At 37.1% G+C, this 19,662-nt stretch overlaps 1 protein-coding gene across 3 annotated transcripts in view; it reads right to left on the minus strand.

Annotated features, from left to right (window-relative positions):
• Positions 1-19,662, minus strand: part of DENND1B (DENN domain containing 1B) — a 158,262-nt gene that overhangs the window by 27,599 nt on the left and 111,001 nt on the right. For all 3 annotated transcript variants that reach the window (XM_065656071.1, XM_065656070.1, XM_065656072.1), the window contains 3 exons: positions 9,751-9,852; positions 3,769-3,859; positions 218-258 (listed from right to left, as the gene is read on the minus strand). In XM_065656071.1, the coding sequence (XP_065512143.1) occupies positions 218-258; positions 3,769-3,859; positions 9,751-9,852 (234 nt within the window). The remainder of the gene's footprint in view (positions 1-217; positions 259-3,768; positions 3,860-9,750; positions 9,853-19,662) is intronic.

A 19,662-nucleotide genomic window follows, 5' to 3' on the forward strand; every position in this document is an offset into this window, starting at 1 on the left:
GCGTTTTGGCATTTGTTTTGTGTGGGGGATTTTTTTTTTTCCCAAATCTTCAAGGGAAAAAAAAATATATATTGCATATACCATAGACATCTTAATTATTATAGAATAAATATTTTCCTTGCAAATGAGTGAACTTTTACCATTCCATACATGTAAAGAAAAGGACAAAGATTTAAAGAACAGGATGGCCAGTATAATTACTTAACCAGGTTTATACCTTCACTGTATTCATCCACTGCTGATAAGATCTTGAATTTCCTGAAATAAAAATATAAAATGAAATAAAATCAAACATATGTTCAACATTTATAATGTTTCAATCCTCCTCACAATCTGCATAAAAAATTCCCTTAGAAGATTGTTCATTAATTTCATTCTTCCCAGATACACAAGGAACGTAAAGACAGGAATATGTGTACAATAAGAAAAAAACCTAACGAACAACCCAGGTCCTTCTCATGTCATGTTTTCTGTTTTCTTTGTAAAACCATTTCTTTTTACCACACTGAGTTTTTTTGAGGATAGAGAGATTAAAACTACAATAGGTAACACATTGCTAAAAAGTCTATAAATAAAAACAACAACTCAAAAGATAGAATGATAGATAATGAACTCTATTGAAGCATAATGATCCCACTGGGCAGACTTTCTAGTAAAAAATGGCATGGATTGCAGATGGTACCATCCCAAGGAAAAAGAACGAGAGAAAAGTCTAAGGATTATGGCACATCTATATACCCCGTGATAGAAAAAAATCCTTTAAAATTACTAATTGTGTCTACTGTCTTTCACAAAGGAAAACCTCTAATAGGCAAGTGAGAGCTACTTCCTTCTGTAGGACCACTGAAGACCATCATGCCCCTAAGCTGACCATGAAGAACAGGGTTAAATTCACTCAAGCACTTGCTGAAGAAATGAGTGCTATTTCCCAAAAGCGCTTCAGCTGAACACCGAAGACTGGGTCCCTACTTCCTGAGAAAGTTTGAGGCACCTGAATGCTCCGGTACCGTGAGCTGTTTCTAACCCCAGACAAGACACTCGTGTTGACAAGAATGCTGAAGATTCAAACAGAGAGTTAATCCATTTTGAAAGGATCATACTGATATAGCCTTGACGTTACAGACTTCTGACGGGAGTTCTCAAAACTTCTTCAGCTTTGCAATAATCAATCAACTAAGGCCTGGCTGGAATTCTTCCACTGGCTGGTGAAAAGCCAAAACATTCTCCTAGAACACGCTGAGAATGAGCTGGCTTGCTGTGAAAGGTATTCCTAAATTTCTCAATGAGATGCAAGAACAGAGCTGTTGATACTCAGATCAAGCACTTTCACCCATTCCACGAGCTTGCTTACAAGCAATGGTGATACAGCCCAGCTCTCGGGAATAACGGCACAAGCCAAAGCAATGCTCGCTTAGAAAGGAGACAGACAACCTGATGATCATTACGGTCCTATCGCCAGTAAGAACATCAATGAGCAACCCAAAGCAAAAATGACTAATTTTTTACTTCTTCATTCTGGCTCCCTGGAACTACTAGAGAGAGTAACATGCAAATAACATGTAATAAGGTGAAATTTAACCATGCTGGTGTGTCAACGACATTTCAATGAACCACAAATACTTTCTCTAACATGACATTTCATAACTTCAAATTCTTATCAACAATATTAATTTATCATCTGGCTTGTGCTGTCCTCATCAGGGACTTCTTCCGTACCTGAGCTTTCTCTGTCACGGCCTGTGACTTCAGCAGTTACTAGAGACAGTAAACGAGATCACAGAAAATCACCAAAGAGTTTAACTGTCTTATAGTTGTTAAGGGCAAAGTCAAACAGTAGTGAAGATGGCTGACAAACTTCTTTTCACATATAGTCACAAGTAAATGAGTTTTGACCGCTTTAGTGGGGGAAAAAAAAAAAAAAAAAAAAAAAGAAATCTACATTTTATTCTCCAATTACCAGATTAATTTTCTGTGCTGTTTTAGTTATGCTCACATATGTGGAAAAACGCAAATTAAAAAAGAGATTACTTACAGAAACGTTTCCCATTTGATTCAGTAATATTTAAATTCTACTCTCTATAGCTAAGAATATGTTCACCTGTCCTTTTCACAGCTTGTAGCTTACACTAACTTTCCGTGACTTTTCTGAAAGCTGGGTTTCACCCGTTTTTTTTAAAACCTTGGGCTTCCTGATAAAGTTGATGGGAGTTAACTCTGCAAAGGAGATCATAGTTCTACCCCATTAGCATCACCAAATGTCACTTTCAATTGCATACATATTGTTAGCCCTGCACTTCATAACGATAATGAGACAGCAGTTATGTAAATACTGAATAAGTGCCCTGAGCAATTTGTCCACAACCTGGCAATACACAGCTTGTCTGACTTGAAAAGCAGGCAGGCAGGGCCAGCCGAGCATCCCCTCCTGCGCAGCGCCAGGTGAGACAGCACAGCCCGGCAAGCAGCTTCAGCCACCTTCTGGTGCAGCGCTACTGCAGCCAGCAAACAAACTCTGAATTCTGACACCACCCAGCTGAAGAACGGAAGCTCAGTGCCTAAAAATCTGTTTACAGAGCGGCCTAAGTTACCCTACAAAGGTAGAAAATACCTAAATCTCTGTATAAGTAACCACACTTTAATCCATTAAAAAAGAAATTACATGCTAGATCATAACAGAAGACACAGAGAGGCAGGAGAAGGCAGTGAAAAACTTGAACAAAAGGATTTATGTACTCTGAGCATAAAAATGGTATTTTACAGAAGGCGAAGATGGCTCTGCACGACTTGATGACTTCTCCGTGGGGGCCAAATCCTTTCCTCTGTAAAAGTGCCCATTTCAGGGCAGTCTTGCAGAGGAAGATGGTCTAAAGCTGCCACACACAACTCAGTGGATTTGTTCAAATCACATAACCTCCATTTACTGAGGAAGCTTCTGCACTCCTTCGAAGACCATAAAACAGTATTCGTGCTGTCATGCACATTTTGAGCCAATGTTTTGATAGCAAATATGATACGTCAAATAACGATATAGCTGCAATAAATGTCTAACAGAACAGCAATCAATAATCCTGTAATATTCAGCAATGGATTCAGCACACACTCTTCTATATGGGTTAACTTTGTAAGCTAGATAATGTGAAAAGTGTTACAACACTTGTCAGTGAACATAACTGAGAGAAACAACACAAGGAATAATATTTTTATTTATGAAGAAGGTAAACTTCCACTGATCCTTATGAGATGATATAAAAATGTTAAATTTTTTCCCTCTTTTTTTAGAGCAACACAGTTGCTGGAGAAAACAAATTTCTTTAAAAATTCAGGAAATTACTCTGATTTCTGCACTGCAGAAATAATAAGCTGTGAAAAAAGTTAGAAGTGTTTATGGAAAACATAACTATCTAGAAAAAGTTCAGCAGCACAAATTCGAAAATTGCTTTATGTATAATCTATCACATTATGTAAACATGCAGTTAAAAATGTAAATAACATAGTGATATTTCATGATATATTGAAATCTAAGTATTATTTTACTGGATTAAAACAACATGTCTTCACCTAATATAATGACATAACTAGCTGCATAATAGTATGTATCCCACCAGTGATCTGTTGAAGGCTAAAACCTTTCCAAGAATGAACAGATACAATGAAGCAGTAATAAGATTAATAACTTCTATAATTTACAGGACATCCTCAGAACATCATCATGTTGAACAGCTCCCAAAGAAGCATCATCAGTAGAGTTCAACCAAATTAATTCTGTACCTCCACAAAAGCCTCCTGCTGTGATTTCTTCTTCAAAAGCATCAGAGAATCCTCTTCCTGCATTTAATTTTGATAGCCGGCCATCAATAAACTGAAAAAAAAAGTCACACTTTGTTGGCCCTTCTATTGCTAGACAGTGTTACAGTTTTCCATGTGTACATTATATAATGGAATATGGATGTTCAAGACAACATATGGCTTATGGATAATATATTGCTTTTAGACAGATTTTGCAAGAGCGGTTGCAACTACGAGCAGCAGCAATATTGGAGTATTTTGTATATATCAAGTAAATTATATGCCTTATGCAAAATTTACAAACGGATTTGTAAAATGTCATAGTCAATGAAGTTTCACATCATTTTGCTAAGAGATATTTTAAACGGCTTTCAAGCTTTTCTAATGGCACAAAAATACGTAATTTCCTTACAAATGGTAACTTTCCATTTGCAGTCATAATCAAATAAAGATCACTGAGACACTTCCTGATGTTCTGTCTTGAAATCCTAAGTTTACTTCACATCATCAACAACAGAACACAAACAAACCTCCCCGTGGTATCCCTTTCTGGGTATGCACCAACGGGTCCAAGGCAGAACTTGTGCACAGAAAGTACCATTAGAACAACTGGAAATACTTCACCACGGTCAGTTCAAAGAAACGACAGGCTACAACGTCTGCTTGAGAGCCACTGAAAGTGTATGTGTTTTATGTGACCCAGTAAGGACAAGGCAGACCCCCCCCAGACCCTCTCGACCTGACTGAGCACAGCTCAGGTTTGACACCACTTTATTTTCAAGTTCCAGCACGTTTGCCCTTTCCTTTTCTTGACCACTAACACCAGTTGCAGCTACAGATGGACATTACAATAGCTGTCCTTGTGCAGAGGTTACGGCTGCACGAGCACGTGGATTTGCATCCACATAGAAGTGTATATAGAAAAACCGAAATGATCCAAATACATCCAAAAAAGTCAGCGACAATTAATGATTACGCCTTTCAGAAGGAACGAATGCATTCCTTTCAAGAATTAATGGGCTTCAAAGAAGTACAATGAGCACATTTTTAAAGGTTTAAAATTCTTTCCAGAAGCCACCCCTCCCTTTTTGTTTCGAAGAAGCTAACTCAAGTCAGAGAGATAAAGTGAGAAAGCACTTTTCCAATTATACACAGTTCATCTTCTAACAAGAATTATGAATCACTGGTACTAAACAGCACATAGGAACTAACCAAAATTAATTATTTGGCTATATCATATTTTACCAGAGATTATCCAAACAGTGTCAGTGACAATCTGACGCTTGTCAATGAACAGACTAGTGACATGAAACAAATCATTTTCTCAGAGTACAAGAATTCTGGCAGCAAGAATAAGGCAAGCACAAAGATAACCAATTCTTTTTCTTTCTTGCCTAAATTCCTCCTTATTTTTTTTCATTTTACTTCAAGTTGGCTTTTCTCCAAATAGGCTGGTTCATGGTCAGACCACTACGGGATCACTGGATTATTTCACAGTAAGAAAAAGAGATAAGAGCATCTTTAGCTACTGCTGTAGAAAAAAAAAAAAAAAAACCACACACAACATCCCCCTCCTATCGCCAGCCTTTGAACTGTAAGACATTATCTCTTTACGGAAAGTTTTGAATTCATTCCATACTATAAACTAACATAAGATTTATGGACATACTCATCATTTGGTAAAATCCTATCAACAGCTAAGACACTGATTGAATTTTAGTTTTTAGAGGATCATTTCAACTGAGTATTTAATGTAAATACTGACAAACAGAACTGCTAGCAAAAAGATATTGGAGACATTATTTAAAGGAAACGATAAGAGGTAGTAGTGGCAGTAGCAGTTATTACTTTTGAGTAATTCACTGTTAATGGATGCACTTAAATCACTACGTGAAAAGAACAGCACGTGGAATCACACATAGACTTTATGGTTTTCTCCTCCCATTTTTCAAACCCACATTCTCTTAAAAAGTCTGGGTCTGCTATTTCAAGAAATGCATTCACTTTGAGATCCAGAGAGCGCCTGGCTGACTACTGCTTTCAATGAAATACTAGTAATTCCAGTGCTAGTCTTGGATTTTAAGCTGACTAAAACAAGAACTACCACAATCCTTACATAATTTTGAATTCTAAAACCAAAATGTAGACTATATCCACTTCAGAAGATCTGGTTGCACAGGTGATAAAAGGTCAGGTGTGGGGGAGGAAAGATGATGTTTGTGAGCTAAATTCAATCATATATTTAGGCAGGAGTAAAAATTCCAAGTTAATTCACCCATTATTATAAAAAAGTTAACAGAAGCAAAGAAAACACCATAAATGTGATTTCCACACAATAACAGCTCAATAGCTTGTAATAAGAGAGCTCAACTCATAGAGCTTGTAAACAAAATCTGAAATTACCAGTAATTTTCAAAGACTTATGATTTTTCAAGTCCTCATCCTGCATTCATCATTTAGTTAGCACTTTCCACCATTTTAGGAACAAATCCCAACAAATGTTGCTGATTACATTACTTACAAAATTACTTTATTTAATGAGATGGTCTAGCATTAGTCTTTATGCTCGTTCTAAGAATGAATTAATATTTTCCCTAGACATTCATCAGAACTATTTGACATGTAAGATGCAACTATTAATTGCTTATGTTCGCAGCTTGAAATAAAGATTAGCTATGTTCCATGTTACCCTAAATAAAGGGGAGTCTTTCTAAGGCTCAGAAAAAGCTAACGAATAAATTGCGTATCTAACAGTACAAATACAAAAGATGTGGGGAAAAAAAAAGAGAGAGAAAAGCAGTAATGTAAGTATACAGATTAAGAGATCAAACATTTAATCTGAAGAAAAATGGTTATATACAGAATAATCAGGAAATAAGAATATTTAATATATAAAGAACAGTAATTTAATTTTTAAGATTTTTTAAAAAATATTATTAAATATCGTAATAATTTAAGAATAATGATAACTGGGGTTTTTTAAATTAAATCTATTCAGGGCAGAAGACAGCTTGAGAAAACTAAAGCCAACAAATTGCAGGAAATTGAACTTCACACATCACTGTAGTTGTGATCTGTATCAGGGCAGTTGTCATAAATTACTTCTATGACTTCCTCGAAAATGTATCTTTTGCATAAAGACTTGGTGTGTTCTGCTTCAGAGAAATATAAATAGTCCTTCAGCTTCCAAAAATGTGAAGCCATCAACCTGATTTAAAAGACATCTCCATAATTTATAAGTCCAAGAGAATGGTTTGAGGCTAAAAGATAATCTAGGCACAGTCCTTGCCAAAAATATCCTGTCTCAGTTTCCAGTTAAGACGATGATGCTGGAGGGAACAAAAATGAAAATGAGATACAGAAATGGACATTATAATACCTGAGGAATGAAACTCAAGGAAAAAACCTCCTAGGTTCACTTCTGTTACATGTTTCTAAGGAAACCAGCACATATATCTAGAAGTACAAAAAAATTTATGACTCTACCAAGGAAACACAGTTGAAGTGAACTATAACAGTACTATTGCTTAAAAAACAAAGGTTGCGATGAGTACTGGTCTGTCAGTTTGTCTTTAACAATTTGATGAGGCTTACAAATAGATTTTGTGGGGGAAAATAGTAAATGAGTAAACAGAAAGATATAACATATCAAAACACTGGTTCTCACAGAGTCTTTGACAATTAATTTTCCAGATAAAGGAAATGTAATTTATCTATACCACAGAAAAGCCTCTTGCATGTGCCTCAAATATGAGTTCAGATGAAACAAAAGCAGAGTACCTGAGCAATACAACTGAACTTTAGGCTAGACCAGGACTGGCCCAAGGAGGAGCAAACAGCTTGTAATGAAAGGAAAATGTCACCCGTCATGGTATTTAAGGATAAGTGTTGGGACTGACCCTGTTTACAGGTTAGTTAATGATTGATTTTTGTACAAAAGATTGGCATGTGTCAATACATTTGGGGATATCATTAATAGGAAGCGCATCAAAATGCAATACAAAATAAAAACAGACGATGTTGAACATGAAAATAATCTGAATGGGAGTCACACAAAGACTCAATTCCACAATTTATTCCAACAGTGATTTCCTGGTAGTTTGGTGAAAAGATACTACAGCTTCCTTCCAAAATTAAAAGAGTGGCTAAATTAGAGGAATGAACATGCTTTAATGTAGGAGAAAGGGGGAAAAGACTAAAAACCTACAAAGAAAAGAGGACAGAGGAAAGATTTTATAAAATGGCACAAATAAAGCTTGTCAGTCACAGCAAAAAAGAGTGCATTTGAAGTACCTATTTTCAACTTGCTCTAGGTTTAAGAGTGCTTCTAAGAACTATTTTCTGCGTAACAGATTTTCCCAAACAGAACAAAATATAGTTTAAGCTTTTTGAACACAAACAACTTTGAAAACAGTCCATTTGTCAGTGGCAAGAACTGGAGAAGATGCAGCTGGGCTAAGGATTAGCTGAAAAAGTGGGAGTAACCTTCGCAACAGAAACTAGAGGAAAGAAAAAGAATTATTACTACTACTAGTAAACGACACACATCATCAAAATTGTTACTATTTCCCGATCCTCTAAAATATATTATTTCCTTTAGTTAAAATAAAATTAAAACGAGCTATAAACAAACTGTAAACTGATTCTGTTTAATTGAACACACATTAAAATGTAATGGGTAAGCACAGAGCCACACGGACAAGCCCACTCATTTCAGTGGAGTCAAACCTTTTTCTTACAGCTGAAGATCTTGCTTTAGTAGTAGTTGCGTGACAATTTGGAAACATTGCTTGTGGGCAGCTTTCTATTAAGAAAGTTTTATGCTAGCTTATTGCACTGAGATACACAAAACATAAGCAACACTGTTTACTCAGTTACCTCTTTCCATTTCAATCATATGTGCTTCAAAAGGTTTCAGATTTCTTCTTTATTATTTCGTATTTTTATCGACATTTTGTTATTGTATAAAATAAAACACAGTAAAATTTTATCCCAACTCTATGATCAGTATTTCCTTAATTTTCTACAATTAAGAGAAACATTTTCACAGGACTTCTACAAACTATCATCCTTGCATAAATCTTTACTTTAGACACTAGCCTCTGATTAACACCAAATGTTTTTTGAAAATCAGAAGATACTACATATAATGAATTTTCCTTATCTATCATGGTAGTATATCTTCAAAGAAGTCCAGCAGATTATTTAAACACTAACTCCCATGCCTCAATCATCCCAGGTATTTGCAGGCAAATGTATACTTTTATGAGTCGTCTTATTTCACTCAGATTTTCCTTGATTTTCCTAAAAATCTAGTAATAAGTTTCTTAACATACTTTCGATGCAATGGAGTCATGTTATAAAAAGGGGGAAAAAGAGAGTTACAGAATAAAAGTAAAGAAAAAAGTTCATTTCAAAGACTATAATAAAACTATTACTGAGCTGTGCCAGATATCCAACAATTTGTTCTCTGTTAGTCCAAAACCTGTATTATCAGCTAGAAAATTCATCAGGCCACCCCTATGGCTTGGGTTCGTAACATTCTCTGTGCGCATACTTCAAGAAGTCTAGCAGTGAAAACTGCAATTACAGTATGAATCCAAGCTTTAAATAAAACTATGTTGTTTAGGTTCTTTGGTCATGAGCCAAGAGCGCTGAAAACGAAGCTAAACCATCAAGCTGGGAGATCCGTGGTTCTTCTTGTTCGGATGAGATGCTGACTGGCTCTGAAGAGATGCTGCACTGGCTCTGCAGCCTGGGATTATTTTTTGTTGAGCTCTCCCCCCTGCTTTTTAACTATAACTGAAGAACTTAAAATGCAACAAAACTGGGATAACTGTATCCAAAGTATGTGTACTCATATTTTATGCCACGGTTTCATAAACTGACAGAAAGCAAAACGTATTTAAATACAGATGAGTTTAGAAGAAAATCATTAAACGTGGGTTATTTACCCTCTCATACCTGTTTAAACAGTTGAAGATTAACAGCAGTTTCCAGGAACTGCTTAGTAGTACTGGAACGATGCTTCACAAAACTACTCTCACAGAAAGTTATAGGCTCTCCCTAAAAAATTGAAACAGAAAAGGTTAGATGATAACTAGAGTATACAAATATGTTGATTTCTTTAACATTCCCCATTATAAATTTATTTCTTAATAGTCAGTACATACGAATGTTCCCTTTGAAGCAACCTGGATAAACATGCATCCAATTAAAGAGACGTAGACCACAACAAAAAGAGCCCCAAATCTTCATACAACATTTAAATAATTCTCAAAATACGTGTTGCAATTGAACCTCTGGTTTATGACGTCAGTCTACAAAATACACGTTGCAAGGAAAATGTAAGTGGTTTACAGTTGGTTCATGTTACTTTTATAGCATCCTTCAAGAAAAATGTCAAGGAAGTGGTTCAAATTTTCAGGACGAGCAGGTCCAATGATTCAAGTAATTCAACACAAATTATTGCTCAGCTTTGCTCTGATTCTCTGACACGCTAAACCAGCAATACTAGCAAAGCAAGACTCTCAGTCCAAAAACGTATATCTGCGTCAAGTTATTTTTATATTTATTCTACCAAAACATGAGAAGATCGATAAATATACTGCTGACTTAACAGGTAATTATTGAAATCCAAGTCTATTTTATTTTTACACAAAATAAAAGCTGCAAAGTTTTAGGAATATTTTTATGGAGAAAGTCTCAATAGATGAGATTAATATTTAATACAATAAAATGTATTTACCCAACATGGAAAAAAAATGCATGGCAAAAACCCTATACAAAACCACTTTGATGATGAAAGAAGATAAAAAAGTATTCAATGAAAACAACGTGTTTGTTGAAAAAATTATTACTGAAAACTGCACTCATTTAAACCCAAAAGACGCTAAATAAGATTCTTTATAAACAATGAAATTGACTCCTATGTTATTCCCTAATTTCATTTAAAATTTGCGGTCTTCAGTGTGCATAGAACACTGGATGTTTCTGATGAGCATTCTCTCTAATTCTGTTATTCTCGTCGATACTTTGTAATAAATACTTGAAGCTGTTTGACTTAACTGATAAGTAATAGGTACATTACCAAGTTTGTGCAGTGATCAAGGTACATGAACTGATTTCATCATAAAGCCAAAAGGCCTCTCACCCAAGTTTACAAAACCAAAATAATTACCAGGTTACAAAACGACTACCAAAGGTCTCAAAGACAGAAAATTTGGAATCCAACAAAATGCCACACCAAAATCTACCACAGAATATTTCACTACCCAAAAGCTACACACACAGTGCAGTCCCACAGCAGAATAAAAGACACCTCAGCCATTCAAAAGAAAAAAGATGAGAGACAGCTGCTACACTGCTCTTCACAACAGCTCCAATTGCTAGCCACTTTAAAGACAAATTTATTCATGCCCCTGACGACCAGAGGTTTCTGCTCCCAGCCCTGTTTAATTTAACCACAAATGGTACTTCCAGCATTTCCCTATCATACCGACTTCCCCTCTGTACCCCCAGCTGTGCAGTTATGTCCTTCCAGAACACCACAAAGTGGTTTCTGCATGTGACCTACCTGAGTGTGGTGGAGAGGCTCTAAATCATTTTCCACTGCTATTTACACCTTGCACTTTGTTTTCAGATTGTTCAAGTATGATGCAGGGAAATGTTGTAGTAAAAACACTGTAATGCCATTTTAAAATCCTATTCTTATAGCATCAAAAGCTTCCCTCTTTTGAAGTCTCTCTTTTAAGAGCTCCAACCCTACTCAGCAAAGTGCTTAAGTTCATGTTTAACTTGTTTTTAAGTTTTACATCCTTCTTAAGGAACCTCTGATTTTAGAAAAGAAACCTCACTGGAAGAACTAGAAGCTATACATTTACCAAACACAAATCTCCATTCACAGGGTAGCTGGAATGCTGTGATGTGCAAACGCATCCCGGTGCAGCATGTAGCACTGTGTCGATCATGTCTCCGGGAAGAGTACCCAAGTTACTCCACCTGCTACCTATCCCGATACAAGTGGTGGGCACCGTGCACACGCAGGACATGCTGGATCTGCCACACAGCTTGGAATGTTTGCGGTACTTCAAATAGCACTGCCTTCCTGACCCACTTTGCATTAGCTATTCTTGAGCTCCTAAAGACTCTTGTCTTTAGAAGATGACCCCAAGCTACTGAGCAAATTCATAGTGCATCAAAACAAATGGAATCGTCTCCAGTGAGACATGGTGGTACAAGACGTAGTGTTCCTCAGGGCAGACTCTCTTCTCAGTTCTGCCATTCTTCCAAAAAATTTAAAGGCAGCATACTATAACAACTCCTTATTTATATATTTATATATTGTTGTTGTTGTTACACAAAGAAATGATTTCTGGAATTACAAGGTCTTTGTGGGAGTGCAGAAATGCCTAGATGATAGCTGAAGACATACTGTGAAACATGAAATTTAGAACCAAAGAGAGAAAAGCGTATTTTCAAAATATACCATTCAGAAAAATCAAACCTAAGCTACGCCTCCACTGCCACTTTCCCAATTGTCTTAGAAAAGGTGAAAGAGAAAGGGAGAGGTTATCTCCCGGCAGCAGAGAAGGCAGGCATGCTTGCTCTCCCTTCACATCAGCCTGGGAAGAATTTTACTTGATGGCACTTCTCCCGCCTGAGCTGTGGAACAGAACACCGGGAAATAGTGGTTTAACACACAGCTTTAGTGCCTGGCTGTAATATTTTCCCAAATACTTTCCCTTAATCACTGGATGCTTCAGATACTTGCTAAGCACTCATGCACTGGTGCGTCTGCTCCCTTATCAGTACAGTTCAGAGACAGAATAACCAAAGCTATTCCTTAGCTGAAAATTTATTTAGGTTTATAAAGAGTTCACATCCAAAAGTTATCTACCTTATTTGAACCTACTGATAGCAAGATTGCTTTAAAAATTTGAGTAGGTTTAAAGCTCCTACCTGTTCAGCACATGAAATGAGAAAATCTGTTGAAACCTGTTGAAATTCCACATTGAAGTTGTCTCAGTGTATCTGCTGTAACTTTATTGAAATTGCATTAAATAATACAATTAGCTCCTAGTTTCTTTTATTTGTTCAAGGCTCTGAACAAGAAAATTGTTTTCCAAATACAACTTCTACAAATCTTCAAGATGATTACTGTAAACACAAAGTCTTTTGAAGTGCTATTTAAAAAATAAATTATTGAATCCATAAAAATAAAAATAGCTCTAAAAGTTTTCATACACAAAGCTTATAGCATTCTTGTTTCTGCAAATACAACTGGGTACTGTTAGAAACTGAGTTTTGGAGGAATGCTCCACTGATATTTAACTACTAGACCATCAAATGGCCCTTGTTGTATTGATCTACAATGTACTTTCAAAACAAGTTCGATCAAAACCCAGTGGGGACTCTATACTGAAAAGTAGACAGCTAATACTCAGACCAAACAATCTCTGCCCAAACAAGATATCTGTCCTTTTAACAACAGTTGCTATAGAATTTTCTTCCCCTTTCATAGCTTGCCACACACAGCGGGAATTTCTTACTCTAAGCTACATTCACATTTTAAGCAAGCTATTTATACAGACCTCAATGGAACATGAAGACAGTGAGCTAAAACGGCATGATCATTTTAAAGGAAAAAATATCTAGATTAGGAAGTATGTTTGTGCTTTCTAAATCTGGTGATAATTAACTTGAACACAAAGTACAAACCTTTTAATTCTTTAATTCAGAAAATATTCATATTGCTCTAGATGAGATGACTATTTGTACTATTCCTATAATTAACACTGTTTCATATGGTAACTCTCACTTATTACATGAAGAGTATAAAGTAGGTATGTACGACCATAGCTTGTTCGTTTTTGTATAATACACATACAAAACCCAAAAACAAAACAAAAGAAAGACACACACATATTTTAAACACCATTTTGGTTTTGATATTAAAATTCTCTGTTTAAAATCAAGGAAGCGCAAAGCTGAAATTTCATCTGCTGTCACGACATTCAGAGATAAAGGCCAGCGGATAACAGAGTATGACCTATAATTCTACTAGGAAGGTGCCATTTAAAGTTACAAACAAATTTCTGCACATTTTGCAAATTTCTTGCAATCTACCCAAAAAAAGATTCAGATGTGCTGATATTTCCTATAGTTACAATTAAACCCAACAACAGCTCCTATATATATACATATACTCCTATATATATACAACACCTATATTCAATAAAGGACTAACTATGGTCCTTAAGACAAATTAAACAGTACAGTTCTCAAGATGTAAAATAAAATTCTCATGGAAGTCACAACAAATAGTCATAACAGACATTACAAGGGCTGGTTCTGGATTTAAACACAAGCCATGTTCCGGAATTTCATTACTGTTTCTGTACTCTGCTGTACTTTTAATGCCTAACTCTTCGGGGAAAGGTGAACAAGTCAATGCCCATTTCAAGAGATACTTGTCCTCAAAAGGTTTCATTTTGAAACTCAACTATAAGCAATCATTACTTATGCATTCTCAAGTAATTCATGTGCATTCTGAATCTTAAAATATCTTTTTTTTCCCTAATGTAACATTTAATTGTATTAATTTGATTTATGGCATATTGTTGGAGAGACGATGTCGCTATTAAAATAGTGTCAATACTGGCCCAAAGGACTCCAGTTAGCATTCAATTAAAGCGAGGTCTGACAGGTCGGGCTATCTTCAAACTGGAAGTTATCTCGGCACCCCTGGCGTGGTGATGAGACCACGAACTCCTACTGCTGAGCATTCCAGAGTAAGCCATTAGCCTTTGCTCTTCATTGCTTAATTTCTGATGAGTGATGTTACAACCATCCTTACTTAAAACAAAGCTATCCCGGGTTTATTTCGTTTGTTTTAACATCAAGAGCTTTGAGGACTTCTTCCCCAAATAGGTGATTTTTTTCAATGACTTTGTCTTTCGTTAGCTAATTTGTGAAGAAAAGCCAGTTTCTCAGAGGTAGAAAATTAGTTACTGTTGCTTATATTCCATAATCTTTTAAGAGATGTATCATGAAGTAATAAGTTTTATTATTTTAAATACATTTGAAATGTATTTGTCTTGCCATGACGAATTTTTGTAAAAATAAAAAATAGAAATATCAGACCTGAATTTCCTCCTGCTTAGGAGCAAACAACTTTTCTGCTTTGCTTATTTTCCTGATGATGTTAAAATTAATCTCTATCTTAGCGAATACTTTTATATCCATTATTTTTCTGCTCCTTCCTCATTCTCTCATCTGCTTCTCCCTCTCTAGACACAGACTGGATATACTGCCTGTTTCAAAATTCTTTACATCATATATAGTGTTTTATTAACTGACCACATTGTACATGATTAATCAAAAAAAATTACGTCTTTGCTTTCATCTGCAAGGTTTACACAAGTACTCCTGTAAGGTCCGTTTTCTCCAGCCACCACAGAGCTGTTAAAATGTTTGACTGCTGTGGCTTTTGTCTGATATAAGGAGGGATGCCTAAAAATTACCCATGAAAATGTGTAAAGTAATGCAGCTAAAAAAAACCACACAACGTTGCACATACAGTGATTGACAAAATAGCAGAAACTGCACAACTGTAATCTCTGTATCTAACTCCCACCTACGCACACAATTCTGAAACGTGGAACATGCAATATTATTCCAAGAGAAACTCCTAAATGCTGGACTACCTAAAGAAAATAGGAGTAATGGAATGTTCAAGGCTAAGTTGTGACCACCCAACGTAAACATAATTCGGATACATATACGCATTTACATGATGTACACAGAATCACACACACAGAATGTTAGGGATTGGAAGGGACCTCGAAAGATCATCCAGTCCAATCCCTCTGCCGGAGCAGGAACGCCCAGATGAGGTTACACAGGAAAGCGTTCAGGTGGGTTTTGAATGTCTGCAGAGAAGGAGACTCCACAACCCTCTCAGGCAGCCTGTTCCAGTGTTCCGTCACCCTCACCGAGAAGAAGTTTCTTCTCAAATTTAAGTGGAACCTCTTGTGTTCTAGTTTGAACCCATTACCCCTTGTCTTACTGTTGGTTGTCACCGAGAAGAGCCTGGCTCCATCCTCGTGACACTCACCCTTTACATATTTATAAACATTAATGAGGTCACCCCTCAGTCTCCTCCGAGCTAAAGAGACCCAGCTCCCTCAGCCTTTCCTCATAAGGGAGATGCTCCACTCCCTTCATCATCTTTGTGGCCCTGCGCTGGACTCTCTCCAGCAGTTCCCTGTCCTTCTGGAACTGAGGGGCCCAGAACTGGACACAATATTCCAGATGAGGTCTCACCAGGGCAGAGTAGAGGGGAAGGAGAACCTCTCTCAACCTACTAACCACCCCCCTTCTAATACACCCCGGGATGCCATTGGCCTTCTTGGCCACAAGGGCACAGTGCTGGCTCATGGTCATCCTGCTGTCCACCAGGACCCCCAGGTCCCTTTCCCCAGCACTGCTCTCTAATAGGTCATTCCCCAACCTATTCTGGAACCTGGGGTTGTTCCTGCCCAGATGCAAGACTCTACACTTTCTCTTGTTATATTTCATTAAATTTTTCCCCGCCCAACTCTCCAGCCTGTCCAGGTCTCGCTGGATGGCAGCACGGCCTTCTGGTGTGTCAGCCACTCCTCCCAGCTTGGTGTCATCAGCAAACTTGCTGATAGTACACTCAATTCCCTCATCCAAGTCGTTGATGAATATATTGAATAATACTGGCCCCAAAGCTGACCCTTGAGGGACTCCACTAGATACAGGCCTACAACCAGACTCCGCCCCATTGACCACGACTCTCTGGCTTCTTTCCTTCAGCCAGTTTGCAGTCCACCTCACTACCCAATCGTCCAGTCCACGCTTCCTCAGTTTAGCTGTGAGGATGCTGTGGGAGACGGTGTCAAATGCTTTGCTGAAGTCAAGGTAGACCGCATCTACCGCTCTGCCATCATCTATCCACCTTGTTATGTCTTCATAAAAGACTACAAGGTTGGTCAAGCACGACTTCCCCTTGGTGAAGCCATGTTGACATGATGTAAGAAGGTCCTATCTCACAACGCTGATCACTGCAATGCCTCAGCGGATTTAGACTCTTGTGATCAAAACTGTGATCCCTGATGTTGCAGATTCCACAAAGGCTCACGCTGAGCTGCTGGCTGGGTGGGTACAACCACTTGCCTTTCTGTACTGCAGGGCTCCCCATAAAAAAATGGTTTGAGGGGCTCCATTGCCACTGCTGGAGATGCCTCGAAGTCCATGCACGTTCCCCTGGCAGAGCATCTCACCCAACGTCTCAAAATGGATTGCAGTCCTCCACATTAATGCAATCATATACAAAAAAATACAATAGTTCATCATTCCATCAATGAGATTTTGTCCTGGATTATTTTTCAGTCATTTATCAAATGACAGTGAACCAATTTTTTCCATCATCCCCACCTACCATGCACGAACCGGATTCCTTCTCGATTCAATTAAAGCAGAAAATGAGCTCCAGCTCGTCACAGGTGTTCAGGACTCAACACCAAACTAAAATTAAAACCACAAAAAAGCCAGAAATGCACACCGTGTGGAAGTCAGGACCTCAGCACCAGCTGCACTGCGTTGGTGTACAGATCCACTCCTATTGTGCAATATTTGCTAATGTCAAATATAGAATAGTACAATAATACTTTTGGAAGTTATATCAATTTGATCAATATCTTCAATTCAGTATCGTGATTAAATCGGAAAAAAACCCGAACTATTTCCACTTCTCTTGGAAACTTTTAGGGTTTTTATTATCATTTATTACACAAAAAATGTTATCACCTTTATCTATTACATGTCATATTTCCTGTCTGTATTAGAGTAGTCAAATTTTCCATATGGTCTTTTGGAGTCCCACGAACGCCTTCGAAGAACCCTGGAGCTTCCCATTTTCCCTTTCACCAATCATTTTTTTTCAATAATTGCTAGACGTTTGTTCAAGACATATTGCTATACTGAGGAGAATCTGTCCTGTGCTGAAAACAAACAGTTGCACAGAATGAGTGTTCGGTGTGATGAACAGCGTTTGGAGTGAAGAGAAGTGTTGGATGAGTACAGACACTATTAAAGCTGTTCTTTACTCAAAGTGAATATTAATGACAGTTGTTTCACGTTTCAAGTTAAAATCACACAGAACACACTGCTGCAAGGAAAACAGTTCACTTAAGCATATTTTTCATCTTACAAGCAATCAATAACTATCCAAATATATGATTTTATTTTTCATCAGGATGTTAGTGATCCTAAAAATGGTACCCCAAAACCTCTGAGTTCTTGATTCTAAAAATACAAGCTTATTTATAGTAAAAGTCTTTCAAATCTATATATAAAATATTCCCATTTAAGTATACCCCCATAAGTTTTGAGACTCCTGACAAATTCTCCTAATACAGTCAAATGTGATTTGAGTTTCTGAACTTCTCAATTCACAATGCATTAATCTCAGCTCAAAAGGCACATGTAAAACAAGCTGAACAATCACAGGGCAACTCCTCTTAGTTTCTACTAAACCAGAGCAAATTCAGCTTCTAATAAATTTTTCTATCACAACAAAAATTAAAATTCCGTAAAATATTAAATTAGTTATCACTATGTGAACACAGCTCAAAATAACAGTTACACTTTTTTTTTGGCTGTGTTGATTGCACATAAGAGAAGATATTTATGGAACCATTGTGGCCTGATCATTTTTTATTAAAGATACATTATTTCAGAATATCTTAACAGGCAGAAGTCTGCTGGCAAATACCAGTGTATCTTGCATTGGCATCAACTTGTCCAAAGACAAATTGTATGGTGGGAAAAAGGAAAAAAAAAAAAAAAAAGAGCACTACTTCCAATACAGTGCAAATGTAGATATCACAGATATGCCAATAGATAAACCGAAATAAAAAGGAAATCACTTAAAGGGAGAGCTCATTTCAACAGAGATGCTAACTAGAATGCTAAAGAACTTGCACATTCAGTTCAAACAAAGGACTGACTGGAGCTTATTTCTGGTCAGAACAGAGGTAAGGACATCAACCAGACTGGCATCATTCTGCTTGCATGTATCAAATGTTGATTGAGACACTTCTTGACTTAACAGCTCATACTGTGAGCTGCCAGAGTTGACATGGACTAGTGTCCTCACCTTTAGACTAAGGGACAAATTGGATAACCCCTCCTGAAGCGATGTCAGGTAATGCCACTATGGAATAAACGACAACTATTTGTTTTAATTAAACTAGTACTGTGTCAAACTCTAGCAATCTTGAAAACAGGTACGGTCATTTCAATATGGTATGCAAACTGGCTTTCCATATCATAAGAAAACTACAATGACTGCTAAACTCAAATACTTGAAGTAAACCCTTGAATATCATTTCTGCATGAGTTACTTTTCATCTCGGTAACAACAGCCCTCGGTGGCACAGACAGCTGGTGTGTGAAACACAGCAAAATGACTACCTGTAAGAGAACCACACCACACTGTATTTTAACGTTTCCTTGAGGAAAAGACCTCATCTGGAATTAATAACCATTTCCATCAAGGAATACCATGTAGTTCCTCACATGACAACAGAATACACCTCCTTCCTCGCGCCCCAGACAAACATCCACCCATGCACCCACACACCCACCAGTTTTACAGACTGGAAGCCTCAAGCAAGGATGATTTTCTCCTTATCGGATCTCGATATTCATCTGAATTCATCAGAACACCAAACATCACATCCTCAGAATCTGATTCAGCCAATGTCATCTCAATGCATTTTATCGAATGGAACTACTATCAGTAGTTTGCAAATATCATAGGAGAAGAATCTAGACTGACGGATG

The sequence above is a fragment of the Caloenas nicobarica genome, chromosome Z (genome assembly GCF_036013445.1).
Source record: "Caloenas nicobarica isolate bCalNic1 chromosome Z, bCalNic1.hap1, whole genome shotgun sequence".
NCBI classification, from domain to species: domain Eukaryota; kingdom Metazoa; phylum Chordata; class Aves; order Columbiformes; family Columbidae; genus Caloenas; species Caloenas nicobarica.